This window comes from Triturus cristatus, chromosome 8, assembly GCF_964204655.1.
Source record: "Triturus cristatus chromosome 8, aTriCri1.1, whole genome shotgun sequence".
In the NCBI taxonomy this organism is placed as follows: domain Eukaryota; kingdom Metazoa; phylum Chordata; class Amphibia; order Caudata; family Salamandridae; genus Triturus; species Triturus cristatus.
The window spans coordinates 1,648,806,669-1,648,825,436 of NC_140591.1; the positions used below are offsets into that span (position 1 = coordinate 1,648,806,669).

At 44.0% G+C, this 18,768-nt stretch overlaps 1 protein-coding gene across 1 annotated transcript in view; it reads right to left on the minus strand.

Moving 5' to 3' along the window:
* Nucleotides 1-18,768, minus strand: part of LOC146808487 (transient receptor potential cation channel subfamily M member 2-like) — a 1,974,138-nt gene that overhangs the window by 1,754,812 nt on the left and 200,558 nt on the right. The window contains exons 6-7 of the mRNA XM_085623577.1: nt 6,313-6,493; nt 5,353-5,516 (exon numbers count right to left, since the gene is read on the minus strand). Coding sequence (XP_085479703.1) covers nt 5,353-5,516; nt 6,313-6,493 — 345 coding nt within the window. The remainder of the gene's footprint in view (nt 1-5,352; nt 5,517-6,312; nt 6,494-18,768) is intronic.

The window sequence follows — 18,768 nt, forward strand, 5'->3', positions numbered from 1 at the left end:
TACACTTTTAGCAAAATAATCTCTTACAAGAAATTATATATACACATAATTGCATTGAAGATCATTCTCCGACAAATCACAATTCATAAATATAACTTGTTGCTGATGGAGCGTGTTGGCTCAATGGGGCCTCTACTTCCTGTGGGTGCATCATCTAGGGGCCTGGTTACATATTCATGAGACAGTCAGTTCACCTCTTCAAGAGCAGCAAAACGATTATATGTGGGTACAGAGAAACTGCTGCTGCTTTACAGAATATAGATAAATCTTGGTATGAAAAAGAAGCCCAAAGGGGCACTGACTGGAGTGGGAATACTACATTTTACCCCTCCGCAAACCAACACTGCCCTTACTGTTGCAGTCATCGGAGAGGGAACAGTAAATTCTCCCCCTCCGCAACCCAAAGCTTTTCCTACTGTTGTACTGACTGCAGTGGGATTAGAAAATGTAACCCCTTCACTTTCCAACACTTTTCGTACTGTTGTATTGACTGGAGTGGGAATAGTAAATTGTACCACTCCGCTATCCAACACTTTCCCTACTGTTGTACTGACTGCAGTGGGAATAGTAAATCTTAACCATCTGCTATCCTACACTTTCCCTACTGTTGCACTGATTAGAGTGGGAATAGTAAATGTTACCCCTTCGCTATCCAACACATTCTCTACTGTTTCACTGACTGGAGTAGGAATAAAAAGTTTACCCCTCCACTATCCAATACTTTCGCTCCTGTTGTATTGACTGGAGTGGCAATACTACATTTTACCCCACCGCTATCCAAGATTTTCCCTACTGTTGCATTGACTAGAGTGGGAGATAGTAAATTTTACCCTTCCGCAAACCAAAACTTTCTCTACTGTTTTACTGACGAGTGGGAATAGTACATTTTACCTGACAGCTATCCAACACTGTCCCTACTGTTGTACTGAATGGAGTGGGAATAAGAAAAGTTACCATTACCATATCCAACACTTTCCCTACTGTTGTACTGACTGGAGTGGGAATAGTAAATTTTACTCCTCAGCTATCCAACACTTTCCCTACTGTTGTACTGACTGGAGTGGGAATAGAAAACTTTATCCCTCTGCTACCCAACACTTTCCCTACTGTTGTATTGACTGGAATGGGAATACTACATTTTACCCCTCTGCAATACAACACTTTCCTTACTGTTGCAGTCTTGGGTGAGGGAATAATAATTTTTTCCGCTCCGCAACCCAAACCTTTTCCTACTGTTGCACTGACTGCAGGGTAAAACAAAATGTAACCCCTCCGCTATTCAACACTTTCCCTACTCTTGTACTGACTGGAGTGAGTATAGTAAAGTTTACCACTCCGCTAGCCAACACTTTCTCTACTGTTGTTCCGACTGTAGAGGGAATAGTACATTTTACCCTTCCACTATCCTAAACATTCCTTACTGTTGCACTGACTAGAGTGGGAATAGTAAATGTTAACCTTATGCTATCCTACACTTTCCTTACTGTTGCACTGATTTGAGTGGGAATAATACATTTTACCCTTTCACAATCCAACAAATTCCCTACTGTTACACTGACTGGAATTGGAATAACATTCTTTAGCCCTCCGCTATCCAACACTTTCCCTAATGTTATACTGATTGCAGTGGGAACAATACATTTTACCCCTCCACTATCCAACACTTTTCCTGCTGTTGCATTGATTGGAGTGGGAATAGAACATGTTACCCCTCTGCTATGCAACACTTTCCCTACTGTTGTATTGACTAGAGTGGGAATACTACATTTTACCCCTCTGCTATCCAACACTTTCCCTACTGTTGTACTGAATGGAGTGGGAATAGTAAATGTTACCCGTCCGCAATCCAGCAGTTTCCCTACTGTTTCACTCATTGAAGTGAGACTAGTACATTTTACTCCTCTGCAATCCAACACTTTCCCTACTGCGTTATTATCTGGTGTGGGAATAGAAATTTGAACCCCTCCGCAGTCCAACATTTTCTCTACTGTTTCACTTATTGGAGTAGGAATAGTAAATTTTACCCCTCCGCTATCCAACACTTTCCCTACTGTTGTACTGACTGTAGTGGAAAAGTTCATTTTGCCCCTCTGCTATGAAACACTTTCCCTACTGATGCACTGACTAGAATGGGAATAGTACATTTCACCCCTCTGCTATACAATACTTTCACTATTGCTGCACTGATTGCAGTGTGAATAGTAAATGTCACCCTTTCACAATTCAACACATTCCCTACTGATGCAGTGACTGGAGTGGAAATAAAACACTTTACCCCTCCGCTATCCAACACTTTCCCTACTGTTGTACTGACTGGAGTGCGAATACTACATTTTACCCCTCCGCAATCCAACACTGCCCTTACTGTTGCAGTCATCGGAGAGGGAATAGTAAATTCTCCCCCTCCGCAACCCAAAGCTTTTCCTACTGTTGAACTGACTGCAGTTGGATTAGAAAATGTAACCCCTTCACTTTCCAACACTTTTCCTACTGTTGTATTGACTGGAGTGGGAATAGTAAATTGTACCACTCCGCTATCCAACACTTTCCCTACTGTTTTACTGACTGCAGTGGGAGTAGTACATTTTAACCATCTGCTATCCTACACTTTCCCTACTGTTGCACTGATTAGAGTGGGAATAGTAACTGTTACCCCTTCGCTATCCAACACATTCTCTACTGTTGCACTGAGTGGAGTGGGAATAAAAAGTTTACCCCTCTACTACCCAGTACTTTCGCTCCTGCTGTATTGACTGGAGTGGAAATACTACATTTTACCCCACCGCTATCCAACATTTTCCCTACTGTTGCATTGACTAGAGTGGGAGATAGTAAATTTTACCCTTCCGCAAACCAAAATTTTCACTGTTTTACTGACTGTAGTGGGAATAGTACATTTTCCCTGACCGCTATCCAACACTTTCCCTACTGTTGTACTGAATGGAGTGGGAATAAGAAAATGTACCCTTACGATATTCGACACTTTTCCTACTTTTGTACTGACTGGAGTGGGAATAGTAAATGTACCCCTCTGGAATCCAACACTTTCCCTACAGTTATATTCAGTGGAGCGGGAGTAGTAAATGTTGCCCTTCGCTATCCAACACTTTCCCTACTGTTTTATTTACTGAAGTGTGAATAGCAAATTTTACCCCTCCGCACTCCAACAGTTTGTTTACTGTTGTACTTGCTGGAATGGGTATAGAAAATACTACCTATCCACAATCCAACCTTTTCACTAATGTTGCATTTACTGGAGGGAGAATTGTAAGTTCTACCCAGTTTCATTATTTTTGTGTTGGGAGTAGTAATTTTTATATTTCCTTATTTATTTATATACATTTAGTATAACAGTTTGCGTAGTTTTGTATAAATTGTAGTGGGAATAGTATATGTATTTTGGGCTCGATTACGATTTTGGGCCGACTTGAGTCCACTGACACCGGTGCGGTTTCGGAATCGACTGACCTGCGGTCGGCGGTCCAGACACCACTATTATAATGCGACCATACATGGTACGGTCTTATAATCCCATTTGTCTATGGGAGCTTGTTTTACTGCCGTAAACCAGCAGTAACAAAAGCTCCCATAGAGAAATGGGAGATTATGTTAAACCCGACACCCCGTGGCAGGCACGATAAGGTGCCTGCCACAAAGTGCAGAGGTCAACAATGGGGCACCATAGGTTCCCTCTTGGCCTCCAACCAGAGGCTGCAAACAGAAGGGGGCCCTGGTACGGGCTCTCAAAATCGCTTTCTGCTTTTGGAATACGGGCCGCCCGTCGGAATACAGCCGGAATGACTGTGTGGTTTCATTTCCGACCGATTGTATTGTAATCAGCTGGTTGGAATTGAAACCGAAGATCAGTCTTTCCGACTGGGATCGTAATAGGCCCCTGAATGTTATGTTATGATTTATTTTAAAACGTAATAATTGTTATGATTATGTTTTTTGTTTACTTAAATTGCAATATTTTAATTAATATTGTATTATTAATATTATTATTTGGAAAGATAATATAAATTATATTTATTTGTATAATTGTTTTTTACATAGGTATATGTTAATATATATTAATATATATTTGTGTTTACTGTTTTCAAAATTACGTTTATTTGTTATATTTTATAAAATATATATTAAATCTATTTTAGTTTTCAAATTAATGTTACTATTTATTATATTTAATATTTAATATCTTATTTTGTATATATTTAAAAATCGATATTTAATGGAACTATATTAATGAGATCAATATGTTTTTCCAATACTTTTGTACTTACCATTATATATATATATAGGATGATGATATTTTTGACTTCGATATTTTTGTCACGATAGCTTAGTAAGGGGATATTTTGAGGGTCGATATTTTGTCAGTGATCCTGCACAGCCTTGAGCAGACTAGATTATGTAACTCTTGATTGGAGGACCAGACTCCCTGTTCAAAAGACTCTACAGGATACAATTGTTCGCTGCCAAACTAGCACTGAACAAAACCAGATGCGATTCGGCAAATGAAACCCGACAGACCTGCACTGGTTACTGGTTAAGGAGGGATGTATCTGTAAGACCATGTGTCTAATCCATAAAGCACTCCATGGAACTGGACCTCGGCTCCTGCAAGGAAAATGTTGCTACCATAACCCTCCAGGAGCCCTAACAATGTCCTCGGCAAACCTGGTCTGCGTACCTAGATTTAAACAGTTAAGATTAGGAGGGAGGTCCTTTCAAGTGAAAGCAGCACACATTTGGAATACAATCCCAAATTCTCTGAGGCGAATTTCAAATCTGTTGAGTTTCAGAAAAAGCCTGAAAACGTGGCTCTTCCCCAAATAAAAGAGACATACTACAGTCTTTCTACCCATACCCTTTAATGCAGGTAAGACCTTCTGCGTACACTGACAATCCTACAGCGCCAAGATGCCCGGTGGATGAACGTTGGACTCAATAAACATTAAATATATTATATATATATATATATGTATACACACTGTTTTATACTTCACGGTCCTTTGCCTGTTTTTTTGCCCATTAGATAGGGAGCTCCAAGATGGTGTTTTATAGCCTTACGTGGTCGCTTTTGTCAACAGACCGTGATCCGCAGCGCACATGGGGCCGCGTGGAGGCGAGGATATTGTGCTGCAGAGGTGACAGGATGACTTCAATGAACCTAAGTGTCAATCGCATCAACTATGCGTAAATGAAAGAGTGATCAAACGTTCAGCTTAAAGCTTTGAGTTTTAAATGAAATTATCTCAGGCCTGATTGGCCCTGTTGTCTTGCAGGGAGAGACTACTGTAGTGATTTTGAATTGGGGAGAACATTATTTCCTGTATCACTTTCTCTCACCTCTTTCCTGATCAGCATATGTCTGTTGTGGACGGTGCCCCAGGGGGCGATGCCAATGGTGACAATTTCATGGTATCCTCTGCCGCTCCTGCTGAAGTCGCGCATTGCTTCTCCAACAAGCTTCGCCACACCGGCATGGCAGCCACGAGTGAAGATCCAGGCTCCTAAATTGAAAAATGTTCAAAGGTAAGCCTCAGAGGTGTGTGTAAGAACCCGAGGAGTCAGCTAGTGGCGATGAAAGAAGAGACAAGGAATCTTGCATCCTGGAGTTAGAGGTAAAGTGACGAAGGAGTGTCAGTCAATAAATTACCACTGCAGCATTGGATTGGTGGTAAAATGAATGTTTCTCCATTGCTTATAGAAGATGGCTGCCACGTGAATCTATGTGGCGAGCCACCTGTGGTACCCCTCTTTGGATACTAGGTGGGGATAACAGTCAATAGGACTCTTTAGGCGAGATTGTGTAACTCAGCATCCTTCTGCAAGACCTTTTGAGAGAGCAGTGATGTTTATGAATATACTTATGACCCACTTTAGAATTGGAAACTACCAAAAGAAACCAATATCACAGGTGGAGAAGGAGCCACAGCTGGAAGGAGAGTTTCTCTTCAGCCACCTAGACTGGCAAGGTGACTAACCAGGTCTTTCATGCGAATTTACCAGTCTGTCAGGTGTTTAGGATGTAAGGCTCAATGTATCGCTTAAAACACACAATAATGAAAACAAAAAACAAAAACATTTCGAAGTAAAGGAACGTTGTTATAATGCACCCATGCTTGCCATGCACCAGCTCTCTGCCCACTTAGGAAGCTAATAGGTGTCTGCCAACTGTAAAGCGAATGAAGAGCCAGGAGAGGGTAGGGATACTAATACACCTTTGTATGGATCCATCTCAAGGGATGGACTGAACCCAGGGTCTCCAGGCTTATTTCTGATGCGTGTCCAGATGCCCCTCCTCACCTGTGCTCCGAGCTGCTTTGACGAGCCCCTGGCTGAAGAGGTTCTTCAGCCGGGGATGCATGTAGAAGTTCTCGGCTCCTCCTGCAATGGAGATCACCAGGTTGGGCACCTCGAGCTTCCACTGAGTCCTCATCATTTTGTATAGAACTCCGGGAGGGGTGCTGTCGGAGGCGCGCACGTACTACGGAAAAAAGCATCAGAAGGAAAGATGTTAGCGGTCAAAGCGAGTCCACCACACATGGAGACTATATTTCTATGAAACACTAATAAATTATTACCAGCAGGAATTGTGCTGCAGAATCACAGCGGTAAAATGAGACTAGGCTGCAAGCACAGTAAATACATGACCAAACGATCTCAAATGATGCCCCCAAAGTCATTTCCTGCTTCACCAAACAAGTCAAACATGAAACGCGTTGACCTGAATCCCACCCGAACAAGCATTGGTAAAAGTATTGGATATCTTGCTGCACGTCTGAGATATGCTGCACGACCTACAAATGGTGATAATCCCCCCATGCTGTTTAAATGTTACTGGCACAAATACATCCCAGGCTGATTGGTGACTTCAGCGGCATGACAAGGACTAGAATCTGCTTTGCAACCGGGAGTCCTCTTTCCAGACAGCTGAAGAATGAGAGAACACCTTAGTGGATACCAAGGGAGCCCTTTACCAGCACCAACCAGAGGGATTTAAGTAACTAGACCAATCAGAGTTGTACAACAATGTATTAACTTCTCCCAAAACAGGGAGGGATAAAGAGGATCAACAAGGCTCGTCCTCCTACCATAGTGTGAATTAAAAACAGAGAGCCCAAATGTTTCCAAAAAGACAACCCTCCAAGAGGAAAGAAAACAATAGGTTTCCTTTTAAAAGTCACCCAGCAGGGTTACCCCTTGGTGGCATGCTTCATCATCGGGTTCATCCTGTTCCGCTGCGGAATAGGGCATGCTGTGACCTACAGGATACGTTGCTGCACTTAAAAGTGAGATTAAAATACCTGCCTAGTAGGTAAACCACCATTTATTCTGACCTCTAGTCGGTATTGGTCTAAAGAAAAGGGCAAAATTGAAAGGAAAGTCTAAAATGTGACCGCCTTTCAAGCCATGCCCCAAACGCTTTTTTTTTTATCAGCCCCACTGAAAAATTAACTCCCTCCTACCACTCCTGTAATGCTAATCACACTCACACGGCTTGCCAAATTGTAATATTTTTGTTTATACTGCACTTACTTGGTGATTATTGCCTGTAACTATAAAAGATGTGAAATTCCCACATCATGGGTCCTCTGGTTATGGGGGAAACTTGTAATCACACTCACTCCAAAGTTTTTAGAAAGGCAGGCACAATAAATCCTTTCCTTTCAATGTTTCCCCTTGTTTTTAACCAATACCGACACGAGGTCAGAATAAAGAATGCTTTTCCTACCAGCATTTTGATACACTTAAAGTGCTGCCACGCATTTCGAAGTTCTCAGCGTGCCCGTTCCACGGCAGAGCAGATGGAACTGATGATGAAGCACGCCACCAAAGGGTAACCCTGGTGGGTGAGGCATATATGAGAAAACCTATTGTTTCCTTCCCCATTGATGGACCTGATGATGAAGCATGCCACCAAAGGGTAACCCTGGTGGGTGAGGTTTTTATAAGAAAACCTATTGTTTCCTTCCCCATTGGAGGGTTGTCTTTTGGAAACAATTGGGCTCTGTGTTTTTTATGTAACACTGATTTAATGCATCTCTTACAAGACAGCAGGGACAACACAGTACTGGCCCTTGCATGTGCATATTCATTTGTGCAAGGCTAAGGCTGCACACAACAAATAAATTAGTCCCATTCTCAAAGATCGAGCCACTTGTCTGGACTTTTCAATCCATATTTATAACACTTGACAACATTATAAACCACTAAAGTCTGTCTTCCTAGACCTATTGTCAAATCTGCGACAGGCAACCAGTGGATTGTAAGCTAATAGACCATTTAAAGCCTCATAACACATTTATTCTGCACTATCATAATGAACAATACCAGAGGCCCTGCTAACTCAGTGGGTGCAAAATTAACTGAAAGTACAGGCTAAACCATGCAAATTTTGAGAAGTGAAGAATTACCTGGTGCATTGGCAATTCCAGGTCCGATTCACCCAATAATTCCTCTTTTTTGGCCATAGTTTCACCCACTGATTTAATCTGCCGCTTTCAGCAGTGTAATATTTAGGTGAAGTATCATGGGCTTGCAGTGTTCTTGCAGACCCTGACACCTTCCCAATGGGGCCACTCACTTTGGCTTCAGCTTCTGGGCATGCATGATCTGGTGGTGTGGAGGTCTAACTCCTCATGTCAGGAGCATTTAGCAGATGTGTCTCTAATCTGAAGCAAACCAAAGATCTCTATTCTAAATGAAGATGTCAATGTCTAATCTGAAGCAAGATTGTTACTTCTAATATGGAGCAAGATCAAGGTCTCTAATTTACTGTAAGTGTAAATGTAATCAAATGAAAGATCAGCATCTGTAATCTGAAACAAAATTAATATTTCTAAACTGAAGCATGAACAATATCTATTCTGTACTGTCCTCAATTCCTGATACGCAAAGTAAAATCACTCTTAGGTGGCAAAGGTCAACAAAGGGCAAGATTAAAGTGAGCACCAATACTGCACCACCAGCAACACTAGGGTGGCCAGGTGCAGAGCTCAGATTCGGAGTGGGGTACCCAATGTTAACCAATGGAGCCGAGGTGGGGGGGCACTCAAAGTCATGCCAATAACAGGTAAGTAAGCAAAAGACACACAATTTGCATTGTCCCGTGCTCTCCATGCCACTGGAATCAAGCTATCCTGGCTGAAGAGGGGTGAAACCCCGAAACCGGTCCTAGGATGCTTGGTTCCAGTCCAAGGAGAACCTGACTTGGCAGTTCGGGCTGGACTGTTCCCATGAGGCACAGGGTCAAGACTGATTTACATATGCCTGGGTTCAAACTGGAATGGCATGGTGAGCAAAAAAACGATGGATTTAAGCCCAGATCTCTGTACTGGGGAGAATGTATGACATTGTTCTGCATTCTGTCCATCAACTGTTGTTTTTACATTTGTCACCCCGAGTGGGATGGGTATGCTCAGACGTTTGTCCCGTGCTCTCCATGCCACTGGAATCAAGCTATCCTGGCAGAAGAGGGGTGAAACCCCGAAACCAGTCCTAGGATGCTTGGTTCCAGTCCAAGAAGGACCTGGCTTGGCAGTTTGGGCTGGACTGTTCCCATGAGGCACAGGGTCAAGACTGATTTATATATGCCTGGGTTCAAACTGGAATGGCATGGTGAGCAAAAAAACGATGGATTTAAGCCCAGATCTCTGTACTGGGGTGAATGTATGACATTGTTGTGTATTCTGTCCATCAACTGTTGTTTTTGCATAACAGGTAAGTAAAGCATGCATTCATTGAATCACCCACGAACTGCCCATGCACTCATCCAATCACCCAGTCACTACCCATGCACATGTCCATTCACTGAGGCACTACACTTGCACTCATCCATTCCCTCAGCCACTACCCATGCACTCATACATTCACCCAGGCACTACCCATGGCCATTTACAATCACCCAGGCCATACCCTAGTACTCAGCCGTTAAATCAGGCAGTACCCATGGAACTCATCCAATCACTGAAGCACAACCCTTGCACTCATCCATTTACTCAGGCACTACTCGTGCACTCATCCATTCACTCAGACACTACCAATGTACTCATCCAATGCCTGAGGCACTACCCTTGCACTCACCTATTCACTCAGGCAGTACCCATGCAATCATCCATTCACTCAGGCACTACCCATGCAGTAACCCAATCACACAGGCACCATCCATGCACTCATCCAATCACCCCGACACTACCCATGCGCTCATTCAATCACCCAGGTACTATCCTTACACTCATCCATTCACTGAGGCACTACCCAATGCGCTCATCCAATCCCCAGGCACTACCCATGCACTCATCAATTCGCCCAGGCACTACCCATGCATACATCCAATCACCCAGGCACTGCCCTAGCACTCATCTATTCATTCCGGCAGTAACCATGCATTCATCCAATCACCCAGACACTAGCCTTGCACTCAACCATTCACTTGGGCACTACCTATGCATTAATCCAATCAATGAGGCACTACACTTACACTTATCCATTCACTCAGGCAGTACCCATGCACTGATCTATTCATTCAGGCACAACCCATTTATTTATCCAACTACCTAAGAACTACCAATGCACTCATCCAATCATCCAGACACTACTCATGCACTCATCCAATCACCCCTGTACTACCCATGCACTCATCCAATCACTCAGGCACTATATTTGCACTCATCCCTTTACTCACACACTACCCTTACACTCATCCATTCACTCAGGCACTAGCCATACACTCATCCATTCACCCAGGCACTATCCATGCACACATCCCAGCACTAACCCTGCAATCATCCATTCACCCAGGCACTACCTATGCACTCAACCAGTCACCCAGACAGTACCCATGCACTCATTCAATCACTCAGGCACTGCCCTTGCACTAATTCAATCACCCAAGCACTACCCATGTACTAATTCAATCACACAGCCACTACCCATGCACTCATTCATTCAACCATCCACTATCTATGCAGTCAAGGAATCACCTAGGCACCACATGTGCACTCATCCAAAACACCCATGCACTTATCCAATCACCCAGTAACTATCTTCACATTCATCCATTCACTGAGGCACTACCCATGCACTCATCCAGTCACCCAGGCACTACCCACGCACTCATTTAATTACACAGGCACTACCATGCACTCATCGATTCACCCAGGCACTATCTAGTCACACACCCAGTCACACAGGCACTACCCTTGCATTCATCCATTCACTCAGGCCCTACCCATGTACTCATCCATTCACTTAGGCACTAATCCAATGAGCCAGGCACTACCCGTGTACTGATCCAATCAGTCACACACTAACCATGCACTCATCCAATCTCCCAGTCACTACCCATGCACTTTTCAAAATCACCCAGGCACTACCCATACACTCATCCATTCACCCAGGCACTGCCCATGCATTGATATGCTCACCCAGGTGTATCCATGCACTCACCCAATCACATAGGCACCATCGATGCACTCATGCATTCACCCATGCACCACCCATGCACTCACGCAATCACCCAGGCACTACCCTTGCACTCATCAAATCACTCAGGCACTACGTATGCACTCATAGATTCACTCAGGCACCACTGCCACACTCATTGTCCCATCCATATACCAGTTAGTCACTCATTCAATTATCCACACACCAGTCGTACACTCATTCCAACTTATATACATACTTTATCTTCTTTAAATTATAAAATGCGGTTCCAACAAGAACCTTGTTTTTTGTTTTCGATTTTTTTTTGTGCTTTTATAAAGTCTTACAATGTTTTTCTTCTTTTTTATGATAACAAAAATGGCAACTGGAACAGGAGGGATAAAAAAAAACACGCACTGAAAAATTTCCCAAAAATATAAAAGGGGAAATAAAATATGTATGATTTCTTTGTAGCATTGTGAATAGCTGTAAGACACTGCTCAGCAGCACTTACAACGACACTACAGTCCATGCAGTACGTGGCCATTCTTGACAACACTGGAGCCATATCTGTTGCAGTAGTCTGCACCTCAGGAGGAACTTTCTGACCAAGAATTGTTGATGTTACCACTGAAGTAGATGGTCCTCCAGCTTCCCTCTGCTTGATCGACAGTTGGAGACATTTTCTATGATAGGTTTTAAGATGATATAACAGGGACGTTGTCCCACATGAATATTTTTTGTTCAGTCCTCTAGAGAGGGTCCTGTCGCACATTGTGCATTTCACTAGTTTTGCAGCAGTTTTAGATTCCCCAAATGGGATATTGAAAGACTCCCATGCCACACTGCCTCTCTTTTGTGGAGGCTCCTATTCTTCTAAATCTTCAGTATCCCCTCCTTCACTTCCTGGTCCTGTTGTTGTTGCTGCTTGCCCCTCTCTCCTTCCTGTATTGCCATTTTTAATGAAAAAAAAGAGCACAAACTCTCCACACCAAGATCCATCCACCTGCTCAGAATGCAGCTCTATGAAAGAAGATCCAAGAAGGAGGAGTGGGTGTGTACTTCCTATAGATGTTGCTGAAAGGTATATTATCCAATGATATTTCTTGCTTTGCCAGTCATGTGATATTCGCGGTGACCGACTTATTCGAGGTTACTGCGCAGAAGCGGGAATTCAAAATACAAGTTTAAAGTAGTTTTCTTAAAAAATGCAAAGAAAAGCAGACTTTCTATACTATAGTAGTGAACAGCTATACTGACACTTGCTCACAATATCTCTACACAATGTTTCTGAGTTTTTGAAAAACACGCAGTATCCGAGATTACTGAGATCGCGGCTTCCACTGTCTTCACGAAAATGTAAATAGTGTTTGAAGACAATTTTTCTGGAAACTCTCTACAAAGATATGAGTTTGGAACGCACACGAATAAAGCTCTATTGTTAAATAAACTGTAGAATGTGTCTATATATATGTTTTACACTTTGTAGAAAACACGCGCTCGGCGCGACTACTGATGCTAACTCGGTGATGGCGCTAGTCACAGATAAACACATACCAAATCAAAAAATTAGTTGTATATAATATAAATATAATATACAATATTAGAAAGAAAATATGAATATCTTAGAGGCTCACTTTAAAAAAAAATGTATGATACAATTAAGAAATAGAATTTAAATAAAACCTTGGAACTTCACTGAAAAAAATGGTTTTAGGGACTTTATAGAGTGGAATTAGCATTTAAAAACATTAGATATTCACTGAAAAAGCCACAGGTTAGTTGAGAGACAAGATGGCGTACCTGTGAAAGACTGCTGCCGTCTTCCAATCTCCCGCTGCTCGATGCAGTTGACTAAGGCCGTGCTAAGCCTCCAAAACACCCGGATTGCTCTTGTGAAAGAGCACAGTCTCCACCTCGCTTACCTGGAACGAAGAAGCGATTACGTGGTCTGTGTGGTGGCTGGTTCAGGCCTCTTGATGACACTGAGGGCTTCCATTGACCAGATCGCTGTCTCTGCTCAGCTGCTGCTGAGCTCCTGGCTGTGCTTGCAGTACGGCACGGGTGTCTCTCGGTTGGGAAAAGCATTAAATTGAACATGCCTCTCAAATCGAATCGCTCTACCCTGGATCGGAATGGAGATGCTGGGCAATCAGCTTCTGCAGCTGTCACCACGGCTTCCACACTGGTGTGCCCCCTTTCACGCTGCAAGGGCCCAAAACCCACTCTCTCCGGGGGATCAAAAACTGCCCTTAAAGGAAGCAAGGGCATGGAGGCCAATCCTAACAAGATCAATTCCGGGGAAGAAACAGGGGAAAAAATTGGACCCCCCCCCCCCACCTCCAGTAGGCAATAACCAAGTTCTTCCCCTCTGCGGCGGTTGCCCCTGGTGGATGAAAGAGCACCATCACTGAGGTAGGAGGGGATGGGAAGGCAGAACATCACCCCTTAACTCAATGTAAGGTTTTGATCCTCAATATTTGTGCTAATAATAAGAGGGACGGGCCAGAATTAGAACAATTGGATCATAATTTAGAGAATGAAATCCCTCGGACAGTCTCAGCTCATGAAGTCTCAGGTGTCGGACAAGAGCAGGGTACTACTCCATCGGAGGAAGTACCCCAGATTGTAGAGTGCAACATGGCCACACCAGAGGTTTCAGACCATCCACCATCTAACAGGATAGGGCTGGAGAAAAAGGCTTTGATTAAATGGGTCACTAGCCACCGGTCCTTTGAAGAATCCCTGGACCCAGGGGATACATTTGATTTTTGACTGAAGGGTCTGACACAAGTGCAGCAAGCGTGGTTGTTCCTGATTTGGAGAGTGCCTCTATATTTTCTAGCTCCGATCCTGGTAGTCAGACGCATGGGCCTGATACGGCAGTTCATAGGAAAAGAAGCCTCAGGAAAAGTAGGGAGGGATGTCCCAGGGGCAGGGCAGGGAAGGTCTGAGGAAGCAAGGAAGCCTCACCTTAAAGTGGGATTATTCTGCCACACAAAAGGAATATGAGGAACCCTACTCAGCAGTCAGAAAGGGACATAGTAGTCAGGACTCTGAGGAACCGACCCTGAGATTGATCTATGAGTCAATCAAATAGCACCAGGAAGAGACATTGCGAGATGGCAAAAAAAAAGCCTGGCAACAAAAAAGCTACAATAGGTGGTGAGAAAGATCGAGAAAGTCTGCTCCGAAATGGGCAAAAGGATTACAGCTGTTGAGGAACACACTGCCAGATTAGAGAGTGATGTAGCAAAAAGACAATATCAAATTGAAGCCCAGGGCGCACAGATAATGGACATCCAATGGAAATTGGGAGATTATGAAAACTGGCAAAGACGCAACAATTTAAGGTTTTTGGGCATAGAAGAAGGTATAGAGGGAAGCAATATAAGAGCCTATGTCCTAAAACTGCTTAAGGGGGCCTTCCCCGAGCTCCAGCAGTGGAACTGGGACACAGGAGTCCAACAAGTTTACCGATATCCTCTCATGCTCAGAAATTCCACGCAGATGCACACGGGGGGGGGGCAGTATTTCTCAAAGCTCGCTCGGATTCCAAAAGCTCATATGAAGGACCGACATTTTTTACCCGACCTGACTTCTGTCATGTGACTGTCGAAAGGCGTTGGTACCTGGGACAGATGTTCCAACCATGTCAAGCGCAGGGGGTAGAGGCATATTTGTTACATCCAGCACGCCTGAAAACAATATATAACAGCAAAGTAAGAATCTTCACATCTGAAATTAAGACAAAAGAGTATTTGGATGAAATACGGAAGTGGAGACCGAATGAGAGTAACAGAGCAAATGTGTCACTGGTATAATGAAGGGATCTAATGAAGAAGTGAAGATAGACTCTGCTTAGAATGAGAAGAATGACGAGGGCATTAAGAAGGGGGGGAGGGACACAGGCACCCTAACTCAAGACCTCACAAGGTCTGTTTGTCTCACTAACTGGGTGAAGGGGAGGGAGTAGCTCAGGGAGCTGAAAGGGTGAGTCTCCGGGGAGGGGGGAAGTGGGGGAAAGGGGTAGGTAAGGGAGGCAATGGGGCAAAACAAACACTAGGGAGATTACAGATAAAAGTTGTAACCAGATCTTGGAAAAAGAAGAATACGAATGGTGTAATCAATGGAGAGAGATGGTTTTTCCAAGAAGTATAAGGAATTAAAAGATCATCATGTTGAATTTAAGGATAACCTCGGTTATTATCTGTGGCTTAAACGATTCTGGAAAACGACATAGGGTGGCGGAAGATTTGAAAATGCTGCGATCCAATATTGTGTGTCTCCAGGAGACGCACATTATGGGAGCAGAAAAATAAGTTCAGGGTCAATTAGGGTATAACCTCATAGCACACACTACACAGGGCAAAAGAACTAGGGGGGGTGGCTATCATAACCCGGGAAAAAAGTGATTGCCTGCAAGAAGCAATTGGTCGATAAAGATATGCGTTGGGTTATTGCAGAGTTACATAGGTCTACTTTATCATTTACATTGTGCTCAATATATGGGTCAACATGGGATGACCGAGTTTTTTGACTTTTTAAATCTAGAATTAGCAAGATGGGTGACACCCATTACAATGTGTGGGGACTTGAACATCAGCGAGATTAGGGTGTGCTGGGGTGGCAAGCCGGGATTATATAAAGGCCGAAAGCCCAGAGTTTATAGGGCTCTGTCCCACTTAGTAGAAGGGAATGGGTCATTAGATACATGGAGAGAGTTAAAAATGGTAAACTCTGACTCTGGAAGTACTTATTTTTTGGCCCCTCACAGAATACTGACCCGACTGGATTATTTTTTGGGTTCTCCGGGTTTAATCTCGAAATGCCGCACCCAAAAAGTTCCCCAAATTATGTCAGACCTTAGTCCTCTAGTCTTCGAGATATCACAGATTAGGGGGGAGAGGGCACAAAAGAAATGGACTTTCGAAAGGGGACTGTTAGTGGATGAGGGGTATATTACCCATATGAATAAATGGATAGAAGACTTCCTGGGATATAATAGAGGGAGTGCCCAAATTGGAAGTATCTGGGATGCTCTTAAGGCAGGTATACGGCGAGAGACATTACATTTTAGTTTACAACGTTCTAAAAATGAACGTCAACATTTAATTGAATTATACCAAATATTGAGAGCAGTGAAAGAGGATTTAGTTAGGGCAATAGGGTCTGTTGAGAGTATTGAGGGTATACTGAATAAGCTTGCCTTAGCTAAAGCAGCACTAGGGGATGTGGCTGTAGCTGTAGCGAAAGTCACTGAGAAATATTTGACATGAAAGGAGGAATGTTATGAGTGTATCGAGCAATCAGGGCGCATATTAGTAATTCGCACTAGACAGAAGAACGTACAGGATGAGATAATATCAATAATGAATGTGTATGGAAATTTGGTGACGACAGCTCAGGAATCTGAGAGGAATTCTGTAGGTTTTATATGAAACTATACGATTCTGAGAAAATTAGTGAGGATATTGTTGATGATGCAATTAGGGAGTATCGAGCTGCTGGCAGTCTGGAGGAATTCTCCTCGGAGGATCGAGAAGCTCTGGCTACTGCTTTTTCAGTTGATGAAATATTTAAAGTGCTCAGTGAGCTTGCAGCAAGGAAGGCCGCATGTCCAGATCGAATCCCGAGTGATACAAAATTTTTTGGCCCTTTCTTGGGGAAGACTTTTCAAACATGCCCTGTCAGGTACAAATGCGGGAGCCAACCCCAGAATCCTGGGCACAAGCCATTATAGTGGTATTTTTGAAGAAGGGGAAGCCAGCCACAGACCCAGGTTCGCATCGTCCGATCACGCTGATGAACACGGACACCAAAATATGTGCAAAGGTCCTAGCAAATCACCTCACCCCTGTCTTCGGGAAAGTTATCCCGCCTAGACAGCATGGATTCATACCTGGGAGGGGTACCACAGATTTGTATTTGTATTTGTATTTTGTATTGAATTTATAAGGCGCACAGCTACCCACAAGGGGTCTCCCGGCGCCAGTAGATTCATAAAGTACATCAAAGAAGTTGTGCGGAGAAGAGCCAAGTTTTTAAGTCCTTGCGGAATTTGATGAGAGATGGTTCCAATTTCAGTGTGGACGGGAGAGAGTTCCACAGTTTGGGGGCGATACAGGAAAAAGAACAGCCACCCATTCTGGACAGTTTGAAACGAGGGATCCTAAAATTGCCTTGAGTGGACGATCTGAGAGTGCGAGAGGGGGAATAAGGTTGAGCCAAGGCCATGAGATAGCCTGGAGCGCGCCCTTGCTTGATTTTATGCAAGAAGCAGAGGGCCTTAAATTTGATTTGGTGAGTAATGCGAAGCCAGTGAAGGTCATTGAGAAAAGGGGAGATTGCGGATTTCCACGGGACCTTACAGAGGAGGCGAGCTGCAGAGTTCTGTACCAGCTGAAGTTTTCGCTGAAGCTCCTGAGTGATGCCAAGATATAATACATTGCCATAGTCCAGGCGAGAGGTGACCAAGGCCTGGACCACCTGGTGTCTGGAACCTTCTGGGAGCATCCCTAAGAATTTACGTAGCCAACCCAAGATGGAAAAACAGGTGGCCGCTACCTTCACCACCTGCTGACGCATGGAGAGAGAGTCATCCACTATAAAACCGAGATTGCGGGCATGAGTCACTGGAATAGGTACAGGACCCATTTCAGCCGGCCAATGTAAAGGACCCCAGAGATGTTTTTGCTTGCCCAGGATGAGCACTTCAGTGTTATCTCCGTTTAATTTCAGGAGATTAGTCTGCATCCAGTCGGCGACTCGCCTAAGTCCAAGTTTGAGAGTGGAAGGAGAATCAGCAGTCGCAGAGGAGAGGGAGAAAATGATCTGGGTGTCATCGGCGTATGAATATAGGGAGAGACCAGAGTCTTCGACGAAGGAGGCAAGGGGCTTCACATATATGTTGAAAAGCAGTGGGCTCAGCGAGGACCCCTGCGGGACCCCGTGCGCTGATGAACGAACCGAGGAAGAGGAGCCAGACGAGACCACCTGAAAGGTGCGATGGTCTAAAAACGAGGACAGCCAGTCGAGGGCCGAGCCCGACACCCCTGCCTGAGATCTCAGAACTTTCAGAAGAATGGAATGTGAGACCGTATCGAAAGCGGCGCTTAAATCCAGAAGAATAAGCGCCGTAGTCTGGCCATGATCGAGATGCAAACGAAGGTTCTCGGTGACCCCCAACAGAGTGGTCTCAGTGGAAAATTGGGCACGGAAGCCAGATTGGGAAGGATGTAAAAACCCAGTGGACTCCACGTGTGAAGTGAGGTGTAGGTTGACATGACGCTCCAGGATCTTAGAGAACATGGGCAGTAGGGAAATGGGCCGAAA